The 20,804-nt window shown below is 42.1% G+C and overlaps 1 protein-coding gene across 2 annotated transcripts; it reads right to left on the bottom strand.

The window, feature by feature from the left end:
* Positions 1-1,995: 1,995 nt before the first annotated feature.
* pls1 (plastin 1 (I isoform)) lies at positions 1,996-19,784 on the bottom strand. 2 transcript variants are annotated; one of them, XM_066681152.1, is made up of 16 exons: positions 19,730-19,784; positions 18,089-18,196; positions 16,539-16,699; positions 15,109-15,238; positions 14,698-14,830; positions 14,469-14,550; positions 13,864-14,029; positions 13,338-13,480; positions 10,218-10,313; positions 9,425-9,620; positions 6,270-6,348; positions 5,638-5,752; positions 4,442-4,575; positions 4,043-4,166; positions 3,640-3,764; positions 1,996-2,537 (listed from the first exon to the last, which is right to left on the bottom strand). In XM_066681152.1, the coding sequence occupies exons 2-16, from the start codon at positions 18,156-18,158 to the stop codon at positions 2,402-2,404; spliced, it is 1,890 nt and encodes a 629-aa protein (XP_066537249.1). In that variant the 5' UTR covers positions 18,159-18,196; positions 19,730-19,784; the 3' UTR covers positions 1,996-2,401. The 2 variants fall into 2 exon arrangements, with proteins under 2 accessions (XP_066537249.1, XP_066537248.1); XM_066681151.1 differs by lacking the exon at positions 19,730-19,784 and adding an exon at positions 19,127-19,382.
* Between the last annotated feature and the right edge of the window lie 1,020 nt (positions 19,785-20,804).

Here is a 20,804-nt window from a genome sequence, read left to right on the forward strand (position 1 = left end):
ACTGAAGAACAGGGTGAAAGTGGGCTAACAAAGTATGCAGAGCAACATATTTACTATAGTCTTTTATTTTAGAGATACACAATGCTCTTTTATGGACAGTCAAGCTGATGAAATGGACACTTAACTCATGTTAAGGCTAATGTGCAATGGTTTTTAAGGCAATAGTCAATACCGAAAAATCACCCTGGCATGGATAAAAACTGTTACACAGCACTGCAGCGAGATTTGTGATCAGTGTGAAAGAGCATTAAAATGCATCACATGAATGGCAAGGCCTTACATCTGTTATACTTTTGCTGAAGTATTGTTTTAATAATACATAAAATGGTGGACGAACTGGCACATCACTCAGAAAAGCTCAAAAAGAAATATATAAGATCACTCCCTGCAGGAGAACAGCAAGGTCACTGGGCACCGGGTCTTGATGGAGCTCTCAGTGTTGGCGTTGGTTTGTTTTTATAAGGGGTTCAAGCTTGCAGCAGCCTCTCTGCTGGAATTTCACAATGATTTCCAGACTCTAGATCCACCACAGAGAGTCACCCTGGATCAGAGTTGGTCAGACTGGCCTAACAGTGGCCAGGAGGAATGGCAAAGTGTTTCTGATGATCTGTTTCCGAAAGATATAAAATGGCCCAGAGACCTGACCTGCTGTAGCTTGAAATTATCAACTTGGTAAAACACAGGGTAGCTGATAACTGTTTACGATTTCAGCCTTGAAATGATGAAATGTTTTTTTTGTTTTTCTCTCAGTGTTAAATTGCTCAGGATTTCTCTTTGTTTTGTTGGTCAGAAGTGTCTGGAAGCACCACTTAAAGGCAACGTCAATGTTTCTGGGGAACTGATGTTCTCTTGTTTGTTTATGTTCAGAAGCTCAGAGTCAAAAGGTGTATTTGAGGGGGGAAAAATCCTGACTTCTTGGTACGTGGCTGTCTGTAAGCTTTATATGGTTTGAATTACCACAGATACTTATTTGTAACTTGAACTGTTTATTTGTGTTGCACTTTCAGTCTGTGTTTACTCTCATGCAGTTAGTGCTCTCTTGAATGTAGTGTCAGTTCCACACTAAGAAATAAATACATCAAAAATAAGTCAATATTACCCACCTGTGAAGCAGGAATAGAGCAACATTTGCATCTCTTCACATGATTTTTAAAGTTTGGAGGTCTCTTCAACATCCAGACCCTCCAGATACCCTTTCTCGTAGCTCACCCAGCAACACACAGAGAGCCAACATGTTTGTTTTCCCATTTACAGAGTAATAGGTGTGTACAGACACCTGAGGACTTTCCAGCATTCAAACTGACCAGAGAGCAGCAAATGGTGAAAAAATATCCTCAGAATTTATAAAAGGGTTTTTTTCTTTCTTTCATGAATGTTACCTTTAATTTTACGCAGCTCCGGCGTAAGCATGTGGCCCTGTGATGGACTGAAGCCCCATCCAGGGTGTGTTCCTGCACAAGTAGACTCTAGAACCACTGCACTCCTAACCAGGATAAAGCAGTTATGATGAGAGATGAATGGATTTATGAATAATTTTTACTTGCTAAGTATGTACCATACATTTACTATTATTTACCACATATTTACATTAATAATAAAATAATGCCAACAAAATTCTGATAGTTTAATTGAGTGCAAAATTCTGATAGACTCCTGGTCAAGTGACATGTTTTGTTTATTTTCTAAGTTCAAGGAAAATTGGTATTATATTTTACCTTGAAATTACAGCTTGAGAATCATTGTGATGCTGCACTGACCTGTAATAGGGAGAATAGAGCCTCTATCTTTGCAACTCTGGGGTCAGCACTAAAGAAACGGCCTCAGAAACGGTCATTTTATGGCGGGTAGGAAACCTTTTGTGACCCAGTGTTGCTTTACAGTAAGTTAACACATTTTGTACAGTCAAATGTAAATGTGCCATTTCCCTTTTATTGTAGACAACTTAATTTTTTAATTTGGAAATGATCAGCTACAAACTGTTTTTTTGAACAGGTTTTAATGACTCATTAGAAGACACACACCATATGCAAAGGTTAACAGCTATGGAAATGACTAATAGAAGTGTTGAGGTGGCTATATGACATGAAAAATTAAATGTTTAGTGAACATGTCTTTTTCCTTGTTCCAGCAATGATCTTGTCTCAAATAATGGTAGAAGATGAAGAAGTAATGAGAAGAAAGAAGGTCATAGGAAATCACAGTCTAGAAGGAATCAGTGGGTCAAACAATGTTGAGATTCTTTGTGGCCAAGGGGTTTTGTTTGTTGTTCATATTCCAGGGTGAAGGACCTCTTTGTCCAACACTGGGGGGAAAAAAACAGCCACTGGAACAGGGTGGGGGAGGGGGAGGTCTGAACACTAAAGCGCCTCAGTGCTTCCAGACAAAAAAAAGTGTGCTGATATCATCCCACTTTGTTTAGACTCCTCCCCATCAAACACGCAAACACCGTCATCACCATCTTAGGGTTGACCTCCACCAGATCTTCCGGAAGGGCGTACACCTTGGCTCCAATTTTACGTGCCACTGAGACGGCGTATCTGCCAAGGAGAGAGACACAAAGCTAAGGGTCAGAAATGGTTCAGTTTAATTCGTATCACACTTGTTATGAGACACTGTCCCAAATTAGCTTTCCATAAATGAGGTTGCAGACCAGAAATGATGAAGAGGTAGATCCACTCAAAAGAAACAGAAAGAAAAAGTAATTAAAGCGTGAGAGGAAAGCCAGATACAAACCAAGATGCAGAAGGAGAAATCACTTTCTCTAAGAAAGTGAGGAAGAAACATTGAGCGGAACCAAGACTCAAATGGAAGGAAAAGAGATGTGTTTGTGTTGTGTGTCGTTGCAGTACTGGGTTACTGTCCTTGTTAAAACGATAAACAGTTGATCACAAAAAAAGGAAGGGAAAGAACACTGAGAAGGACTGACTCCAAAATTGAGGAGGAACCAAGACTCAAGGCGAGGAAGAAACCTTGAGAAGATCTGAGACTCAAATGGAGGAAGAATCATAGAGATAAACATGCTGCAAAAACAAAGGAACCAAGACTCAAAAAGAGAGGAGAACACAAGACTCAGAAAAGTAGTTGAAACACTGAGACGAACTAAGACTCAAAAAGAGAGAAATAAACAAGTACCAAGACTCAAAGTGAGGTAGACATTTTGAGGGGCACCAGTGCTTGAAAATAAGAAGTTTTGTAACAACGTCAAAATGTGAGAAAGGAATATTGACTGTTGATTGTTTTAGAGAAAATGAACATTTAAAGGAACAAAGACTCAAAAATAGAGGAAAAACGATCAAGAGGAACCCAGACTCATAATGGGCTTTTGAAAGACTGAAAGAAAACAACACTCAGCAAGCAAGGAGGAACAAAAGAGGACGAGAAAAAAAGTATAACACTGAAACCTCATTCAACAGTGGGCTAGCAGTTTTTTGCTGAACATGTTTACATGTGACATCAGATGTTTCCACACGGCTTAAATACACTGTTAAGTCTAGTCCACACTTTGATCTGATGAGGTCACTAAGTGTCCTTGTGTGGACAGTAATTCAGGTCACAGGGAACGAGGGCTCACTTTGAGACAGGGCATATGTGACAGATCTCTATCGGTTTGATTCATTAGCTGTGGGTGCGGGGAGTTACTTTGCGTTGTTGAGTTTGTCCTCTGGGCTCATGTCTCCTCTCTTCACCATCTCGCTCTTGATGGCTCCCGGAGCGATGGTATCGATCAGATCGATCACGGGCAGGCTGCTGCTGATCGATTTGTCCTGAAAGGGTTGATGGGATTTGGTTATGATATGACATTTGAGGAGAGGATGTTTCAGATTAATGGTGGATCTTAGATGTGTATTCTTCACCAGCACACTGTCTCATGCGCCTTGATCTATATCATTTTGTCCTCTAGCCAAGATTTGAGGAGAGATTTGTGGATGATCCTAGCGGCATGGGCCTAATCAGGAATCTTCAAGCATCACTGAACAAATAGGATCAAAGCAACGTCAAAAAGTAGCAGTTGGAGAATACAGAACGAGGCTGCAGCTCCTACCTTAAAGCTGTTGATAAAGGAGTCTTTTCGTCCTTTCTTTAACGTGCTGTTCACCCAGTCAATGATGACTTGATCGTTGACTTTTGCTCCTTCGCCAATGTCCGACAGAACTTTGACCGTGTACCTACACACAGCAAATGTTGCTAAGTTTTGAAATCAGTATTTTCAGCCATATAAAGTTTGATAGAATTTGTGTGTAATCAATTATTCAAACGTAATGAAAAACACAGATCTCAAGTAATAACAGGAAAAAAAAAATTCAGCTCAACAGGCTTGTAGGAGAACACTAACACTAACACTAACAGTTCTGTTGCATAATATCTATGATGTAATCTGTACAGTTTCACACAATTTCTTAATATGGCTTGTGATTAAAAAAAAAATTTCCCTGGTAAGTACCTTCTCATCAGTTGCCACACCAGAGCGAGGGTGTGCATGGAGCTGCCCTCGTTGATATTTTCACCTCCGATCCCCACTAGGGAAAACTTGGCTTCCCTCTTACCCAGTTCTACAGCATAGTTACAGTTCTCCAGCTAAAAATATAACACACCACGGCTTCATTAGAGCAACATACACCATTCAGCAATAATACACCAACATTTGACCTTGTTTTCAATGTAAACCCTCTGGGAATCCCTGCTTCTCCTTGAGTTTGGGGTCAAGTGAGTGCATAACTCCCTCTACTGGCCAGAGCTTAACATAAATAGTATTATTGTTTTAAAACGACAACTATTGCTATATTAAAGAGCACCACCAACTGTCGTTTAGACCCACCTCCCCTCTCTGTGCCTCTTCAAAACTGTGGGCTCACTTCTGCCTGTTATGATGTAATCATGGATGGGGCAGATATGGACACATCCAAAGGCAGGATTTTCCTTTGACTTGTCCAAATCTGTCCAGAACTCTAATATATACACCAAGAGATGCCCATGCTAGCTAGCACTGAGAGCAATGACTGGGGAGAGAGGGCCTTCACGCTTAGCTAGAGAGCGAAGACTATTGTGCTTTCTAGGACTCCCGACATTGGACGACTGACTGTGCGTTCACCCTAGCAGGCAACAAGGGATCGGTCATTTCCTATGGGACAAGTGACAAATCGAGCTGAGATTTTCTCAAATTTATGCAAATGAGTTATTACACAGTGAAACAGTGCTCTGACAGATTCCTTAGATTAATCATAGACGTGGTGGCTGTCGGATGTCCCCAGCTTCTGCTCTCTGAACTCTGTGTTTCTTTTCTTAACAGTGTGGTGGTAAACGCAGTCGAGAGGCTTTATAAACAATGGTCCTTCTGTTTTATATGATGCATCTTTGCACATATACAGGGACAATCTGAAGAAAAACCTGGTAGAAACGAATAGATACAGTTTTGTGTACGCCCACACACAACAACTCAAGCGGCTTCAATCACACCCAGCACAAACAAACGACAAGCGACCTATGCCACTTCTGAACAGGGGATGAGGCATCACCTAGATTTGAACCTGCGATCTCCAGATGATAAAGCCAATGCTTAAGACGCCTGCACCATTAGGGAGCCCAGTTACACGTTTTTGAAACTTCCATCCCTGATTAGTTTGCACAACTCATACTTACTTTTTTCATGTTGGACCCGAGGATGGAATACGGAGGTCTGTTTACCTTCCTCCAATCCACAGGGACCTGGATCCTCTCGTACAGCTGGAGAATGATCAAACCATCTATCAGATCACTGCAGGAAGAGAAGGTTATCTGACTTAGTGCTCAAAGCTAACAGTGCTGCAGAGCCATGAAAAACAGTGCTGCTGAAACTACCTTGTAACACTTGTAACATTTTATGCATTTGCTTGTGTCAAAAATGAACACTACATCTGTGGATATCTCATCCAGCATTTCTTCTGAAATGAAGGGCATTCATCAAGTTTGTCCCCCTTTGGCTGCAGTACTAGCTCTTACTTTTCTGGGAAGACTGTACACTAGAGCATTTCTGTGAGGATTTGATGGCATTCAGCCATGGGAGCAATATTGACACCAGGGACTGATGTTGGATGATCTCAACTCACACTTCCACAGAATGCAGTTCCACTCCTCCACAGCCCATGGCTCTTTAGCTGATATTTGGCTTTGAGCATGATTAACCAAGAACAAACAGCTGCTCTGTCTGTGTCCACACTGGGTGCACCTTAATGTAGCCAAATACCTAACTACATGTACATCTCAAACCTTTGAAATGCTCCAGTCCACCGTACCTGTATAAGTGATTGACATATGGACTAACTCCCAGTGAATTCATCCAGTTCCTGAAGGTCCTGTCTTCTCTCGACTCTCCTGGAGGAAATGGGAACAAACACCACTGGGTTATTAACTCACGGCCGTGGCTCATAATGCGCCGTGTATGCAGTAAAAACGTTCACACTGCATTTAACTCTGACTCTGCATTCACCAGCGTGAGGGGAATATTAATGGACGTCCCACAGTTTCGGCCACCGCTGTACAATGTGTTGCGGTAAATAGTGTGGAACTGCTGCTCTTTGCTGAAACTGATTCATACAGTCGCTGCACACATGCTGGGCTGCGACTGTATGCTTTCAGAGAAAATAGTGCGTTACGTAATTACATACCCACATACAGCCATCCGAAACCCTCTACATTCTTTACTCTGAACAGACCGCTGCATTATGTAATAGCAGAGGAACCCTTTGGCGAGGTGCAGTAGAAGCAGAACTCATATGGAGGACCTTCGGCCTGTTGTAAATACCAAGATCAGTGAGTGTCCAGGGGGCTGTTACAGTTTTTCCAAACAGTTGTAGCACATTTCTGCAATAAAAATATCTCAAACTCACACCGTGGCCTACAGTACAGGGTTTTTTTTACTACAGAAAACCTACAAGACCGTTCTAAAAGAGATTTAATGTGTTTGACCTTTGCTTTTTATTTTCCAGGCGAAGTGCTTTCAAATTTCCAAGAAGGCTGAAGTTCAGTTTTAGAAGCTCATTTCACTTTCTGTTAATGTTCTAAGTAGATATTCAGTGATGTTGAGGACTGGGCTCAGGGCAGTCAGTCAATTGTTCTGTGAATATCAGCTGCTTGTTTGTTCTTCTCTTCTGGTATCAGTTTTGGCTTCATTTCTATAGAATGGAAGGGAATGGAAGCACGCCGTCCATGTTTTATACAGTCACTGGTTCAGAGAACTCTTCAGACCAATCATGCACTGTCGAGACGCAATGTCCAAAGTGCCCACGCTGTACACACCCACAAGAGACACATTGGGTCTAGTTTTAAAGTATGGTCTGGGATTCTACGACTACTCCATGTCCTTTCAGACTCATACTGTTTGTGCTGTCTTCTCACAAAATAGAATCATGGAGACTAACTGGACACATGGGTTTTTGCAAGATTTCTTAATCAGTTTCATACTTTACTCCATATCTTGTGTTCAATTTTTGACCTCAAATTAGCTCAGTTTCATATTTATCCTGTGGTGTGGACATGTGCTTGACCTCATATTGTATATCTACTAAGAAAAAACTGTAATGGACACACCTGCTACTGACTGTAATCACAGAGATTACTGGGTATTACTGGGTATGCAATTCTGTCACAAAGGAAAATGATAACCATGCTGTAAAACTGAAAACATGGCAAGGTCAAGTGCCTCTGGTCATCTGTGATTGGCTTTATGTCCAATAATGTGTTGTCTTATTTATGACTCAAAACAGAGGATGGAGAGATGAATGGAGATAGTGAAAGCATGCTTCTGAACACGCAAAGTGCACAGTGGCTTAACACAGTACCTACAATGGCTGGGGTCAGGTCTGAGCAGAGATAAGAGAGAAGAGAGACAACGTAAACATCAATTCGTCTAATCCCCAAGGCCTTTTTAAATAAATGGACAGGCAGTTAGACTCAATCTTCCCCCTGTTGGTCACTATGAGTACTGCCACCATGTACAATAGGTCAGATTGTGTGACGTCAGCTTACAGATGTCCACATTGGCTAAAATCATGGCATGTGACTTGCGCTTACACAAGGGAAACATGCAAAGTACTGTGCAGATATCAGAGACTGACACAAAAGTGTCTGCAACAGAAACAGAGGAGCTACTGTCTCTGACTTTACATCCAGGTGGACCAGCACGGTAGGTATGTCAGAGTGGACAGTGAGTGGATACGGTGTTTAAAAACTCCAGCAGCAACTGCTGTGTCTGATCTACCCATACCAGTGCAACACACACTAACACACACATGATGTTAGTGTCAAACCTGCTCTGTGTAGGGATGCGCTGATGACTGTTTCAGTTCCAATACCGATATATATATATTTGTACATCTGTCAATATCTGATACTTCTATAATACCATTGATGGATGAATATTTTCATGACGGTAAATAATATCTTGATTTCATCAGGTGTTCAAGCAAGCGACGGAAGCCTTTATCTTCGAACACTGACGTTGGTTGTGAATCCAAAACAATACATTCTTCAACTTTCTCTGTTATTTTTGTCACTTTCACAAGTTTTCCACGTATTTGTGTTGAAATAAAGTAGTGTTGTCTCCTGATTCTTTTCATCATTTTTTGCATGGTACTTTCGGAGGTGCTCAATTAAAATCATTTTATTGTATTTTGCAGAGCTACCATAACCCCATGCAACATTTGTTTTGCAGATATTGCACTGTGACGTCAAAATTGTTGCCTTAGCAAGTATGAAACCCCTCTATACAGCTGACATTTTGGCTCACCCTGTGTTGTTGTTCCAGTTTGTAGGTGTATTGATATGCTCTACACATGTGGGTGAAGTATGACGTAGCATGAGCTGCAAACTAATGAAGTGATTGTATCTGTCCCAAGGGTCAGCCTAATTATCAGATACCCAATCTAGCTAATTTTGTTAATATCGGGACCGACAGCAGATCCTAGTACTGGATCGGTGCATCCCTATCTCTGTGGTGGTCCTGTGGACATTTAAGGTCATTTAAATCTTATGGCTGGTTGATGTATGTTCTCAGCTTTTTTCTAATGCACAAAATATAACATTCCTGAGCTCAATGTCTGATTCTGGCTGGAATTAAATCAAATGAAGAGGTATTCTCTGATTTTTGCACAGTACTATAATTTACTGTACACTTTCTGTTGTATTATTCAACATATTCTGTCTGTTTTTTTAAGAATCCAAGGCATGAACAAACGGCTAAAAGCAGCCGCTCTGCTGGAGAGAACTGTGAAGATCAGGGTTCAGTGCTGTTCTGGATGTTTCTGAAGCCTCTAAAACTCAGAGGGATGTAAAACGAGATATTTTTAGTCCTCTGAAACTCCAGTATCCAGTCTTGCCGTCCGGGGGAGTATTGATCTCCCCCACTCTCCGGCAGAGCTAGAGTTAGTGCAGTGATAGCATAGCGGCTCACCCTCCAGCATGGCTAGGTCAATGCCGTTGTCACTGGGTCGGTTAAGAGCTGGAAACATGTTGAAGAGGTTGGCCACGAAGGCCATGTTGAGCTTGTGGTTCCCCGCCACCACGTCCTGCGGCGTGACGAACTGTCTGCAGTCTAGACGGGCCGCCTGCCTCAGCATCAGCTCCGCCCTCTTCTCATCATCATGCTCCTTCAGAACAGAAACGCCAAGGGTTTTTATAGACCAAATGTAAACATATATTCAAGCTTGTCTAAACTTGAAAGCTTATAATAAACATATAATAAAACATTAAATAGATAATTAATGAAAGAGTCTCCATATATCATTGCTGTCCAAAGAAAAACATTCATTCATTATTGGTAACCACTTGTCAAGTTCAGGGTCAGGGTGGGCCTGGAGCCTAACTACAATCATTGGGTGCAAGGTAAGGAACACAGACACACTCACACACCTATAGACACTTTTGAGTCGCCAATCCACCTACCAATGTGCGTTTTTGGAACGTGGGAGGAAACCAGTTTTGCAGACAGACAGACAGTTTTGCTAAAATTTCTTTCACGTTCACCTTATTTCAGGGATCTGAACCCTGAGCTTTATCTTATCAGCACAGAGGCATGTGATTCAACATCGGGATCAATTACATGGAAAACTAACTGCAGCCCGTACAGTAGCTGTACTAGTAGAGAGAGAGAGAGAGAGAGAGAGAGAGAGAGAGAGAGAGAGAGAGAGAGAGAGAGAAAGAGAAAGAGAGAGAGAGAGAAGATGGGAAGACCACTGGACACCCACGTGCAGGCCGGACATGTCGATTGTGATCCTCATCTCTTCATCTCCGTCCCCTTTTGGTGAGATCTGGTCCAGCAGGTGGAAGTAGGCCCTGGAGTCCTGTGAGAAATGAAATACAATTGCTCAGTTGCATACTCTTATTTTGTAATACACCTGAAATGTAGATAAAGGACCTTGTCCATCCATACAGTGACCAGCAATTGAAAATGTCCCAAGCACTTGGTCTCCACTAACAAAAAAATCTCTAAGTAATTTATGCTAATCCTTCCCTAGCGGCAGAGTCTCAAATGACAACTAAAATATTTAATACTGATCAATTGTTATTTTGTAATGAGCTTATAGGTATATGGAAGGTAAAAATTATATGGAATTTTGCACAAGTTTCAAGTGTGTTCTGCTATTAGCTTAGCGCTAACTTGCTAGTAGAATTCCCACAGGTGCTAGTAGAAATGACCTTTATTGTAGAAGTTTGACTTGTATGGCCTGATACAAAAGCATACCTGTAATGGTCACTGTTCACTAGTAGTTAGCACTGGTTAACGGTTGCATAGTGGACTTCAAAAAAGAGGACACATGGGGCATGTTGGCAGCACACATGCTTCTATAACCATGCACCTGTGCTGCTGAATTTAATGCATAAACAGATACCTTTTTGGACAGTCAATTCCATTAAACATTTGGCCCTAAGCAAAAATAATAAAATCATATTTTTGTCATTTCTTGACAGTTTATTATCAGTGAAACCTGTTATGTTCTGTTCACACCAAACTTCAAAACTGAAGCCCTGTATTAAAGCGACTTGTTTACACCAGAAGGCTCATGATCAAGACAGAAACTGATAAGTTACTAAAACCAAGGACCACATTTTATCAACCAGAAGTAATGCAGACTTGATAAATGATCAGATCATCACTGGGATCCAGATATTTAGATATGTAAAAATACTTATATTTCATATTTTATAATGTCTGGCTGATAAAACGTGCTGTATGTGAGACCTTTAATTCAGTCTCTCCCCTGTTCCGGCTTTAATGATCCGGAGATTTGGCCTGTTTTCTTCTAAAGTTAATGTTAAACAGAAAAACTGCGCATATGTGACTTTATTAACGCGTCAGAAGGTGAGTTACGGTCAGGTGTGTCCGTGTATTTGTGTCGTTATAGGGACAGAAGTGACGTCTTTCAGTTTTTTATTTAAATATAGAGCAGATAGCGAAAGGCTCGTGTGACACAGAAACGCTTCCAAATACGAAGAAGAGACTATTATAAATTACCTTAACATTCAACACATTTCTGTTCGAGGCTCCAGTAAAACAATGTGATGTGGAGTGGAGCTCGGCTGAAAGTAATTTAAGCACAAAGAGGTGCGCGTGGCGAAGTGTGTCCCATTTCTGCTCTGAGTTTCGACCCCTTGAACACTTGATCCCCGCGCGCCCCTTTGCTCACCTACAACAACGTCATCATACGTCATCAAAGTGCACACTTCAAGTAAGAAATTAGGGCTTTTTGTAAGAATTGGGACGGGGGAAGACGGTGGACGGCAAAATCCCGGACAGTTTTGGAATACCGGCCGGGCGCTTTTTTTAGGTCCCGAAAAGAGGACATGTACAGAGAAAAGAGGACATGTACAGAGAAAAGAGGACGTCTGGTCACCCTAGGCTTGTTTTTATGCTAATTCATTCTTGGACAGTGGGTCAGGCGTGTGTTTATGACTTTTTATAAGCTTCAGTACAGGCCTTATCTTTAACTTTGACCTGTCCTAAACCGCCAGGTTACTGCGTTTAAATCTGTGTTCGGGACCAATATTTGTGGACGCCTGCTGATGCAGCATTTCACCTTAAATGGAGGGTGTTAATACATTGTTTGTCCCTCTTTGCTGCAGACTTTGCTACTCTTGTGGGAAGCTTTAGACTAGATTTTGGAACATTTTCTGCCAGGATTTAATGGCATTCAGCCATGAGAGCATTAGGTACAGATGTAGAGGATTAGTTCTGGCACTTCAACTCAGTCGCACTGCTCCCCAGCCCAGTGCTGGGAGGCTTTATACCCCTCTAGCCAAATCGTAGCCTTTAGCATTGAGCTCATAGCTGCTGCATTTTATGGCGTGTTTTTCATTGGAGACAGAATAGTGTGCTGAATTCACTGAGTATAAAAGCTGACGACAAGTCTCTGGACACATAGTGTATACTGTAAGTGGTGCAGCTGGCTTAAACCAGGCCTGAACATTTATAATTGACATTAACACAATCCTGGCTCATGCACAGAGGACATTTGCAGGGATCGCACACTCCTTCCTGCAGCTGGAAATGAGGGAATGAGCTATTTCTGTCACGGCTGCTTTGGCCCTAAGCTTTGGCCCATGAAGAGGCACTTGATGGAGTGCGTGAAGCACGGCGAAATCACTTGGACAGCCAGTGTATTTCCCATTATAGAGCTGACATGCCTTTGTGTGCTTGACACACACGTCAAACATCATGTAATTATATGACCTCAATGGACTCTTTCCTTGTGCTACACTCTCAAAAATTCTGATTTTTCAAGGGTTCTTGGTTAAACACAAGGTAATGTGTAGAAACAACACTTGTTATAGAGTCTTCTGTATGCTTAAATGGTTTCCCACAATAATGGGTAATGTGTTTTACGTGGTTCTATACAGCACCAAATAGGGTTCTCCTATTGTTAAGATAACCAGCTTGTAATGTAAACATATGGAAACTCAAGGTACTACGTAGAACCGTTGAAGAACACTCTTTGTTAAGTGTGTAGCTTTACTTTACCTCTCCTACACTCTATGTCCAAATATTTATGGACACCTCTTTTAACTTAGAAATTCAGCTTCTTCAAGATCAACACACTATGGACCTTGATGTTCTGTTGTGCCCACACAGTCTTGAAAGAAAATGAGACTTTCTGCAGCACCATGCTCAATGCCAAGGGTTGGAAGGAGGGGTCTAAAGCCCAAGGATGTGGAGCAGAGGGAATGTTCCAGGATCTGGACTAAAGTCTTCCTTGAAGAGTAGATGACTGTTACTGCAGCAAATGGGGGACACACTTTCAATGAATACCCCGATGTTGCATTCAGCAGGGGTCCGCCACTGTGGACGTACAGAGTCTTTTGTGGAGTACCTTGATGTCCTCACTGAAGTTTCTGATTTGTGTCCATCCAGCAGCATTCAGGTGGTAGTTGACCCAGCGCAGCAACAGATCCTCAGGTGACATGGACAGAAGGTGGTCCAGGTCCTCAGACTCTCCCAATAGCACAATGAGAGCTAACACACAAACACACACATTGTTCAGAACGGCCACGTACAGCATCTGTTCCCTTTAAATGATAATGAGCTGCTCGCTGTTCACCCAGAACCTGAGTGCACAGCAGTGAGGAGCGAGGAGCAGAAGCTCTGTTTTTTTTTAACTGTTTTCCCTTGGTTCTGTCTCTTTTTCATTCTCGTTTTCTCTGTTTGTGATCAGTGCTCTTATTTCTCTGGTTATGTTCTGTTTAACCTCATATTTTCTGCTCTCATGTAAATGTGGGTCTAGGGTTTGTTTGTCTGAGAAACACAGTCCTGATCACCAATCCCCTCCGAGTCTGGATAAGATCAAGGGTTAAGACAGGGTTGGGGTTAAGACACATTGATCTCAGGATATGACTAACCTTCATTTCGCGAAAGCTCAATGTCCGCGAACAGGCCAATCTTAATAATCTGCCAAAGGAGCCCCAGCACCAGGTGGCGTGTCCCAGCGATCAGGTCCTGGGCATCGATGTTGACCACTGTGCAACCAATGGCCGAGGCTGAATTAAGGGCCAAGGTCAAGTTCTCCTGTGAAGGAAGGGAGAAATGTAAACATTAATATAGCCCCCCCGGATGCTGGATGAGAATGTGTTCTCGAATGTTTGGTCAAATATTGCATCTACCCATTATAGCTTTCCCATCTACTAGGTTGGCAGTAATGGTCTGACCAGTATGAACACTCACCAGACATCAATCAAAACATGAACAAAGAGGAAATCTGTTGGAAGAATGGTCTTAAAGAATCTATACCAAGGAAGATTGACCTATACCAGGTCTTAAAGAACCTAAACCAGGGGTGGACTGACCTATAAATTGTTTTGAAGGTCTTCTAGAAAGGAGGATTGACTTGTACCTGGGTGAATTGACTTATAGCAGGTCTTGAAGAACCACTAAGAGGTGGCTTGAAGGTGCTCCGCTGGCATTCTGAGATGCTTATGTTTGTAAATGTATAGAGATAAGTGCTTACAGACATGGTGAAGGTTGTGCGTTTCTTTGTATTGATGACCCTCTCATCGATCGTGTCTGGCTGCGAGAGGTTGATCATTTTGCTGCAAAGGAATACAACTAATCAATGCGGCAGAAACCATGCACTCAATTAGCGGGATTAAAATGACCGGCATGAAGTACTCAACACAAAACAAGGTAAAGATTGGCAGGGACAGCTCGACAATGGTGCACATCTCTGCTTGTCTTACCATAGAAGAATTCCATCCTTGACGGATTTGAACAGGCTGTCATTAGTGGGGTCCATGGGGATGAGATGTTTGCAGTGTGGGTCATTTGCCAAGGCCTTATTGATCCAGTTCACAAAGGCCACTTTCTCTTCATCTGAGGGCCAATTGGACAGACAAAACATTAGCAATACAAGTGGCAGACTCAGATTACTATTGGGAGCCATGCAGAGCCAAGGGCTCTAAAATGACTTCATTCATGCAACTCATCACGGCTAATGGGACGGCACCCTGGCTCAGCTTTCAGTGCCGGTTAAAATATGGGACTCTGGAACTAAAGAAGGCTGTAAATGTTAGCATATTAAAGCTGTTCACATTCTGAGCTCTAGGTTTCCTGTGTGATTTGTTTGTACTCAGAATTGATTGAGTTCCTACCAGCGTACGAGTGCTGCGTTCCTTCGCTGGAGATTCCAGACGTCCCCCCGAATGAGTGAATGCCATCCCTCCTGGAGATGGTCCTGCGGAAGGTTTCGCGCACCTCTTTGCTTCTTAGTTCTTGGTAGATCTGTGGAATCAGATAGAATCACTCACCCACACACACCTGTGGAGAGTTTCACACACTCACCCAGTCACACATTCACAACTATGGAGAGTTTCACACACTCACCCAGTCACACATTCACAACTATGGAGAGTATCACACACTCACCTGTGGGGAGTTTCACACACTCACCCAGTCACACATTCACAACTGTGGAGAGTATCACACACTCACTTGTGGGGAGTTTCACACACTCACCCAGTCACACATTCACAACTATGGAGAGTTTCACACACTCACCCAGTCAACCACACACTTACAACTTTGGACAGTTTCACACACTCACCCAGTCACACACTCATACCTGTGGCCAGTTTCACACATTCACCCAGTCACTCACACACTTACACCTTTGGACAGTTTCACACACTCACCCAGTCACACACTCATACCTGTGGAGTATTTCACACACTCACCCAGTCACTCATACCCTCACACCTGTGGAGTGTTTCACACACTCACCTAGTCACTCACACCTATAGAGGGTTTCACACACTCACCCAGTCACTCACACACTTACACCTATAGAGGGTTTCACACACTCACCCAGTCAATCACACACTCACACCTGTGGACAGTTTCACACACTCAACCAGTCACACACACACTCACACTGTGGAGAGTTTCACACATTCATCCAGTCATTCACACACTCAACCTTATGGAGGGTTTCACACACTCACCCAGTCAATCACACCCTCACACCTATGGAGAGTTTCACACACTCACCCAGTCATTCACACCTGTGGACAGTTTCACACACACACTCACACTGGAGAGTTTCACACATTCATTCAGTCACACACACACTCACACTGTGGAGAATTTCACACATTCACCCAGTCATTCACACCTGTGGACAGTTTCACACACACTCACATTGTGGAGAGTTTCACACACTCACCCTGTCACTCACACACTCACCCAGTCATTCACACCTGTGGACAGTTTCACACAGTCACACCTTCACACCTGTGGACAGTTTCACCCATTCACCCAGTCACTCACACACTAACACCTGTGGACAGTTGTGGAATGTGTATTTTAATTTTGGTTTACTCTCATTGGCTGCTTCTATCTAAATGTTAAAAATTCTTTTGTGTTTTCCAGAACAGATTTCTTTGGGTTTTAGAGAGAACCGTACAAGTAAAAAACAGGAAAGGAAACAACTTTCTGAGCGGACTCAGGGACTTCAAGCCACAGCAGACAGAGGGTATCAGAAGCTCAGAGCAGTATTATAAAAAAGAACAATAAAATATTGTACCGCAACAAACTCCTCAAAGCTGATCTTCTCATCTTTGTTGGTGTCCCCGGCGATAAACTTCTCTGCTATCTCCCGCACCTTGTACCCTGGCAAGGAGAAGCTGGCTTCCCGAAAGAGCTCTTGCAGCTCGAAGTCACTGACGTAACCGCTGTTATCGATGTCTGTAAGAGGAACAGAGGGATGCCAATCAATATCAGGCAAACAGATCCACTTTCATTTGGCAGATATGTTACAGTACAGCTCTCCTCCATTATAAAAGTGGGTCTGTCCATGAAGTGGTGGGAGCAAGAACCTGCAGCTTGGATTGAATTTGCCATATGCATATTTACAAGATCTACAGAAGGCAATACAAATGAAACAAATTTAATCAGTGAAAGTATGACGGATGACTCCTTGTCCTTGTTTTGCTGATGGTTAACTCTTTATAGTTCAATGAAGTCTGGTTCTTTAGCAATGCCCTGGAGTCACAAGGCTAATGTAGCAAGTAATGGATGACTATAGGGGTACTATGGGGGGTGGATCTCAGCAATATATGGTGCATGCAAGAACTAGAGAAAGCCTGAGTAAGGTTCTTGCTTTTCCAGTTTCAGCTGTTTACCAACCACAGTTTACCAGCTGGGCCAAACAGTCCGTTCAGTACAGAACGTCCTTCCTGAAACCCCACTTCTTTTCCACCTGGCACTAAGCACACATAGATCAGTCCAACCCCCATCGGTTTGGGAAACAGATACAGAGAGAGGACTCCTAACCTCACAAAGCTGGTGACGTGGGGTGAGGACAACCCCCAGAACCCCAGACCCCAGAGCTGTGCAGCAGTGACAGTAAAGCCTGGGTATAGCTACAAAACTGTATATATAAGTACAGTTGCAATACAGGTCCAACCCTCCTCCGAAAGTTTACATAGTGCACTTTCTGCAGTCCTGAACCTGTAGTACCAATGACAGAGGCTATATTCTCCCTATTACAGGTCAGTGGAACATCACAATGATTCTGAAGCTGTAATTTTAAGGAAAAAACTACGGTATAGTCTTCTTTTAACAACAGACTGTGTGTTGTGTAGTAAATGGTACATATCCTGGCATCCAGTCAAATCTGATGATGTTTGACCTGTCACATGTGCAGCAAGCCACTCCGAATCAGGTGATTTCCAGCTTGGAATTATATAGTGCACGTAAAGTTTTTAGGTGCAACATTTCTACTGAAATCACATCCTCTGAAAGTTTTTGAATTGTTCTGGCACTACAACTCATCCCATCCCAAGATATTGGTTGGAGCTTCATCACACCACAGAACACTCTTCTACTGCCCCACAGCCCAAAGTCTAGAGGCTTTATAGTCTACTGGCAAACACTTAGCACTGAGTATGGTCCCTTTTAGATCCATGCATGTCTATGAAGATAATATAAGCTGTATTTATACTGCTGAACATCTGTTTCAACAATGGGAGCACGGTAAAGTAGCTGGATCCTAGTTAAATCTATCTTGGACATATAGTGTAGCATATGCATCTTAAGGTCAGGACAGGGAGTTTAGGGTGCTAGACAGCTAACCGATTTTGTTGAAGGCCTCTCGCAGGTCCTCTAGGTCCTCCCGAGAGATCTGGGTCACGTTGTTCTCCATGCCACACTCCCTCGAGCCTCTCTCACCGTAAAATGCAACTAGAAAAAGATAGAGACAAACATATGAATTAAGAAAAAACCAAGCCTAAACAATAACTCTCTCTCTCTATATATATATATATAATGAATAATAGCATCACATACTAACTCAGTCACTCTCACCTGTGAACAAACGCACACAGCCAGTCGACCTACCAATATATGTTTGAACTTTTAGAGGAGGAAAGGAATCTTGAAAGCGGAGGAAACCCATGCAGACACTGGGAGAAAACACCAAACTCCTCACAAACTGACCTGGGGTGGGGTGTGAAACCATAACCCCAGGACACGTTTTTTGCCGTGACTCAGACAATGTGTCCTAACTTTTAAAACAGTTGACTTAATTTCATTTATTTATTTTTTTTGGCTATTGCTCTTGCCGAGGGACTCTTACTAGTATAGCTGAGGACCCAAGCAGGGATTAGGACTCTAGCCCCTTTAATTTTGCCTACTACACTATGCCAACCATTTGTGATTTCTGTCTGGGTGTCTGGGGTAGCTTTAGCCTGCTGCACGGTGCTCTCATTCAAGACATATTAAAATAACACTAGTAATAGACTTAATTTCTTATTTTTTCCTAATATTTATTAGTTTCTGCAGCCACAAACCAGAAACACCTCATCTACCTGAGTGTCAAGTAAAAGTGTCAAGTATTTATTGAAAAATGCATTATGTATTATTATTTATTTATTATAAACAAAACTTTATTAAAGTACAAAACTGTCTGTTATTATTTATAACAATCAATATTTTACTAAATGACATCAGAATGATATTAAGTTAACCTCAAAAAGACTTGATTTCTGAAACTATATTATAACGGACAATGGATATTACAAAAATTGACACCATTCAGGATTAGCTGCTAATTTACCATAAATTACTATATAAATTTAAAAACTACAAATTAACATGGCCTATCCCACTTACTTTTGCTTCCACCCAGGTTAATCCAGTGTCCTGGCTATTGTGAGAAATGAAAGGGGTAGAGGGTGATGGGGTCCTCCAAGATTTAGAAGTGTGGACAGGTGAAAAGGAAACAGCAGCAAAGGCGAGAAACAAAAAGAAACCTTCGGCCCTTCTGAACTCTGCTCCAAGTCAGTGGTCAGGTTAACGTTTAATGGTCTGCACCAGCGCTGAGTCAGCGAGAGCTATCAATGCCAGCAGCTGAGGAACGCCTCACAGAGCTAGCATTGGATGCTAACTCTATGATCCTAATGTATGTATTCTCTAAGCATGGTGTATTCCCAATAATAAAGGCTAATCAAAAGACACTTGCGGACACATTTTCTAATGAGTGTATTAAGCTTATTTATATATACAGCAGCTGTGGGCATAAGCCTCAATGAAAATAGTCAGCCAAAGCGATATAATCCCCTCAGCTTTGGGCTGTGGAACAGTGGAACTGTGTACTCTGGAGTGGTAGAACTCCATCTAGTGCCTTAAGGACGAGTTAGAGTGCCACAACTAATCTTCCAACATCACTGACCCCACTAACGTTTATATGAGTGCTGAATGGCATCAAATACTTACAGCAGTGCTGTAAACAGCCTTCCCAGAGGAGGCTGTTAATATACACTATAACACACACACACACACAATTACAGGAGAGGATATCCAGCTTCCTGGATATTAGTGAATCGATGCTAGCTAATTTAGCGCAATGAGACTGGAGTGGACGGAGTGAAAGGAACACAAAGGACACTCTATACCGAAAACTGGACACCGGTAATTAGACTGGACGGCCGGCTGAGTCCAAATTACAATGAGAAACCACCATTAACAAAATCAGTTGTACATGAACTCTCAATCCAACAATGCTAACCTGGCTAATAGTGAAAGCTAGTAGAGGCTAGTTAGCATTACTGTATTTGCGTAATGGTCAGAACAGAGTAGCAGGTTCTCATTCAGTTCCATTTTAATTTAATATTAAATTAAATGTGAATTTTATATTTTAAAATGAGAATAATTATTTTGTACATTTGTGAGGACACTAAGCTAAGTTGCTTGTTGCCCATTTTTCTTCCTTATGTTAGGTTTCATTTTTCATCTTTTTTTTTATTGTATAATTTAGGACAGAAACACATGGTATAAATATTAAAAACAAAATATCCCAATACACACTATACAACAATTAGCCATAACACCATAACAATAAGGCCATCTCCTTGTTTCTACCCTCAATGTCTATTAAAAATGTCTATTGCGCTGGTGCAATTGGATCAGACACAGCAGCACTGCTGGATTTTTCAAACCCCCCAGTGTCACTGCTGGACTGAGAAGAGTCCACCAAGCAAAATTATTCAGGCAAGTGTCCTCTGATGAAGGACTAGATGACTAACACAAACGGCAACAGATAAGCTACAGAGTAGCACTGATTTGTCTGATCCATTTGTTTAAGCACAACACACACATCACAACCACTTCAGTGTCACTGCAGTGCTGATCATAATCCACAGCCAAATCATACCTGCCCTGTGGTGGTCCTGTAGAGATTCTTAACATTGAAGTATAGGATGGAAGAAGCTAGCAAAGCATGCAGAGCAACAGGCAGACTACAGGCTGTAATTGTAGATTTACAAAGTGATTCTGTATGGTCAGAGGAAGG

This window comes from Hoplias malabaricus, chromosome 9 (genome assembly GCF_029633855.1).
Source record: "Hoplias malabaricus isolate fHopMal1 chromosome 9, fHopMal1.hap1, whole genome shotgun sequence".
Taxonomy (NCBI): Eukaryota; Metazoa; Chordata; class Actinopteri; order Characiformes; family Erythrinidae; genus Hoplias; species Hoplias malabaricus.

Bases quoted from the DNA above. Each gene is read 5' to 3' on its own strand.
- pls1 (XM_066681152.1), bottom strand. From the start codon at position 18,158: ATGGAGAACAACGTGACCCAGATCTCTCGGGAGGACCTAGAGGACCTG. The intron at 14,030-14,468 runs GTAAGCACTTAT...CTTCCTTCACAG, and splicing joins GCACAACCTTCACCATGTCT to GAGAACTTGACCTTGGCCCT. The intron at 4,576-5,637 runs GTAAGTATGAGT...TTATATTTTTAG, and splicing joins TCGGGTCCAACATGAAAAAA to CTGGAGAACTGTAACTATGC.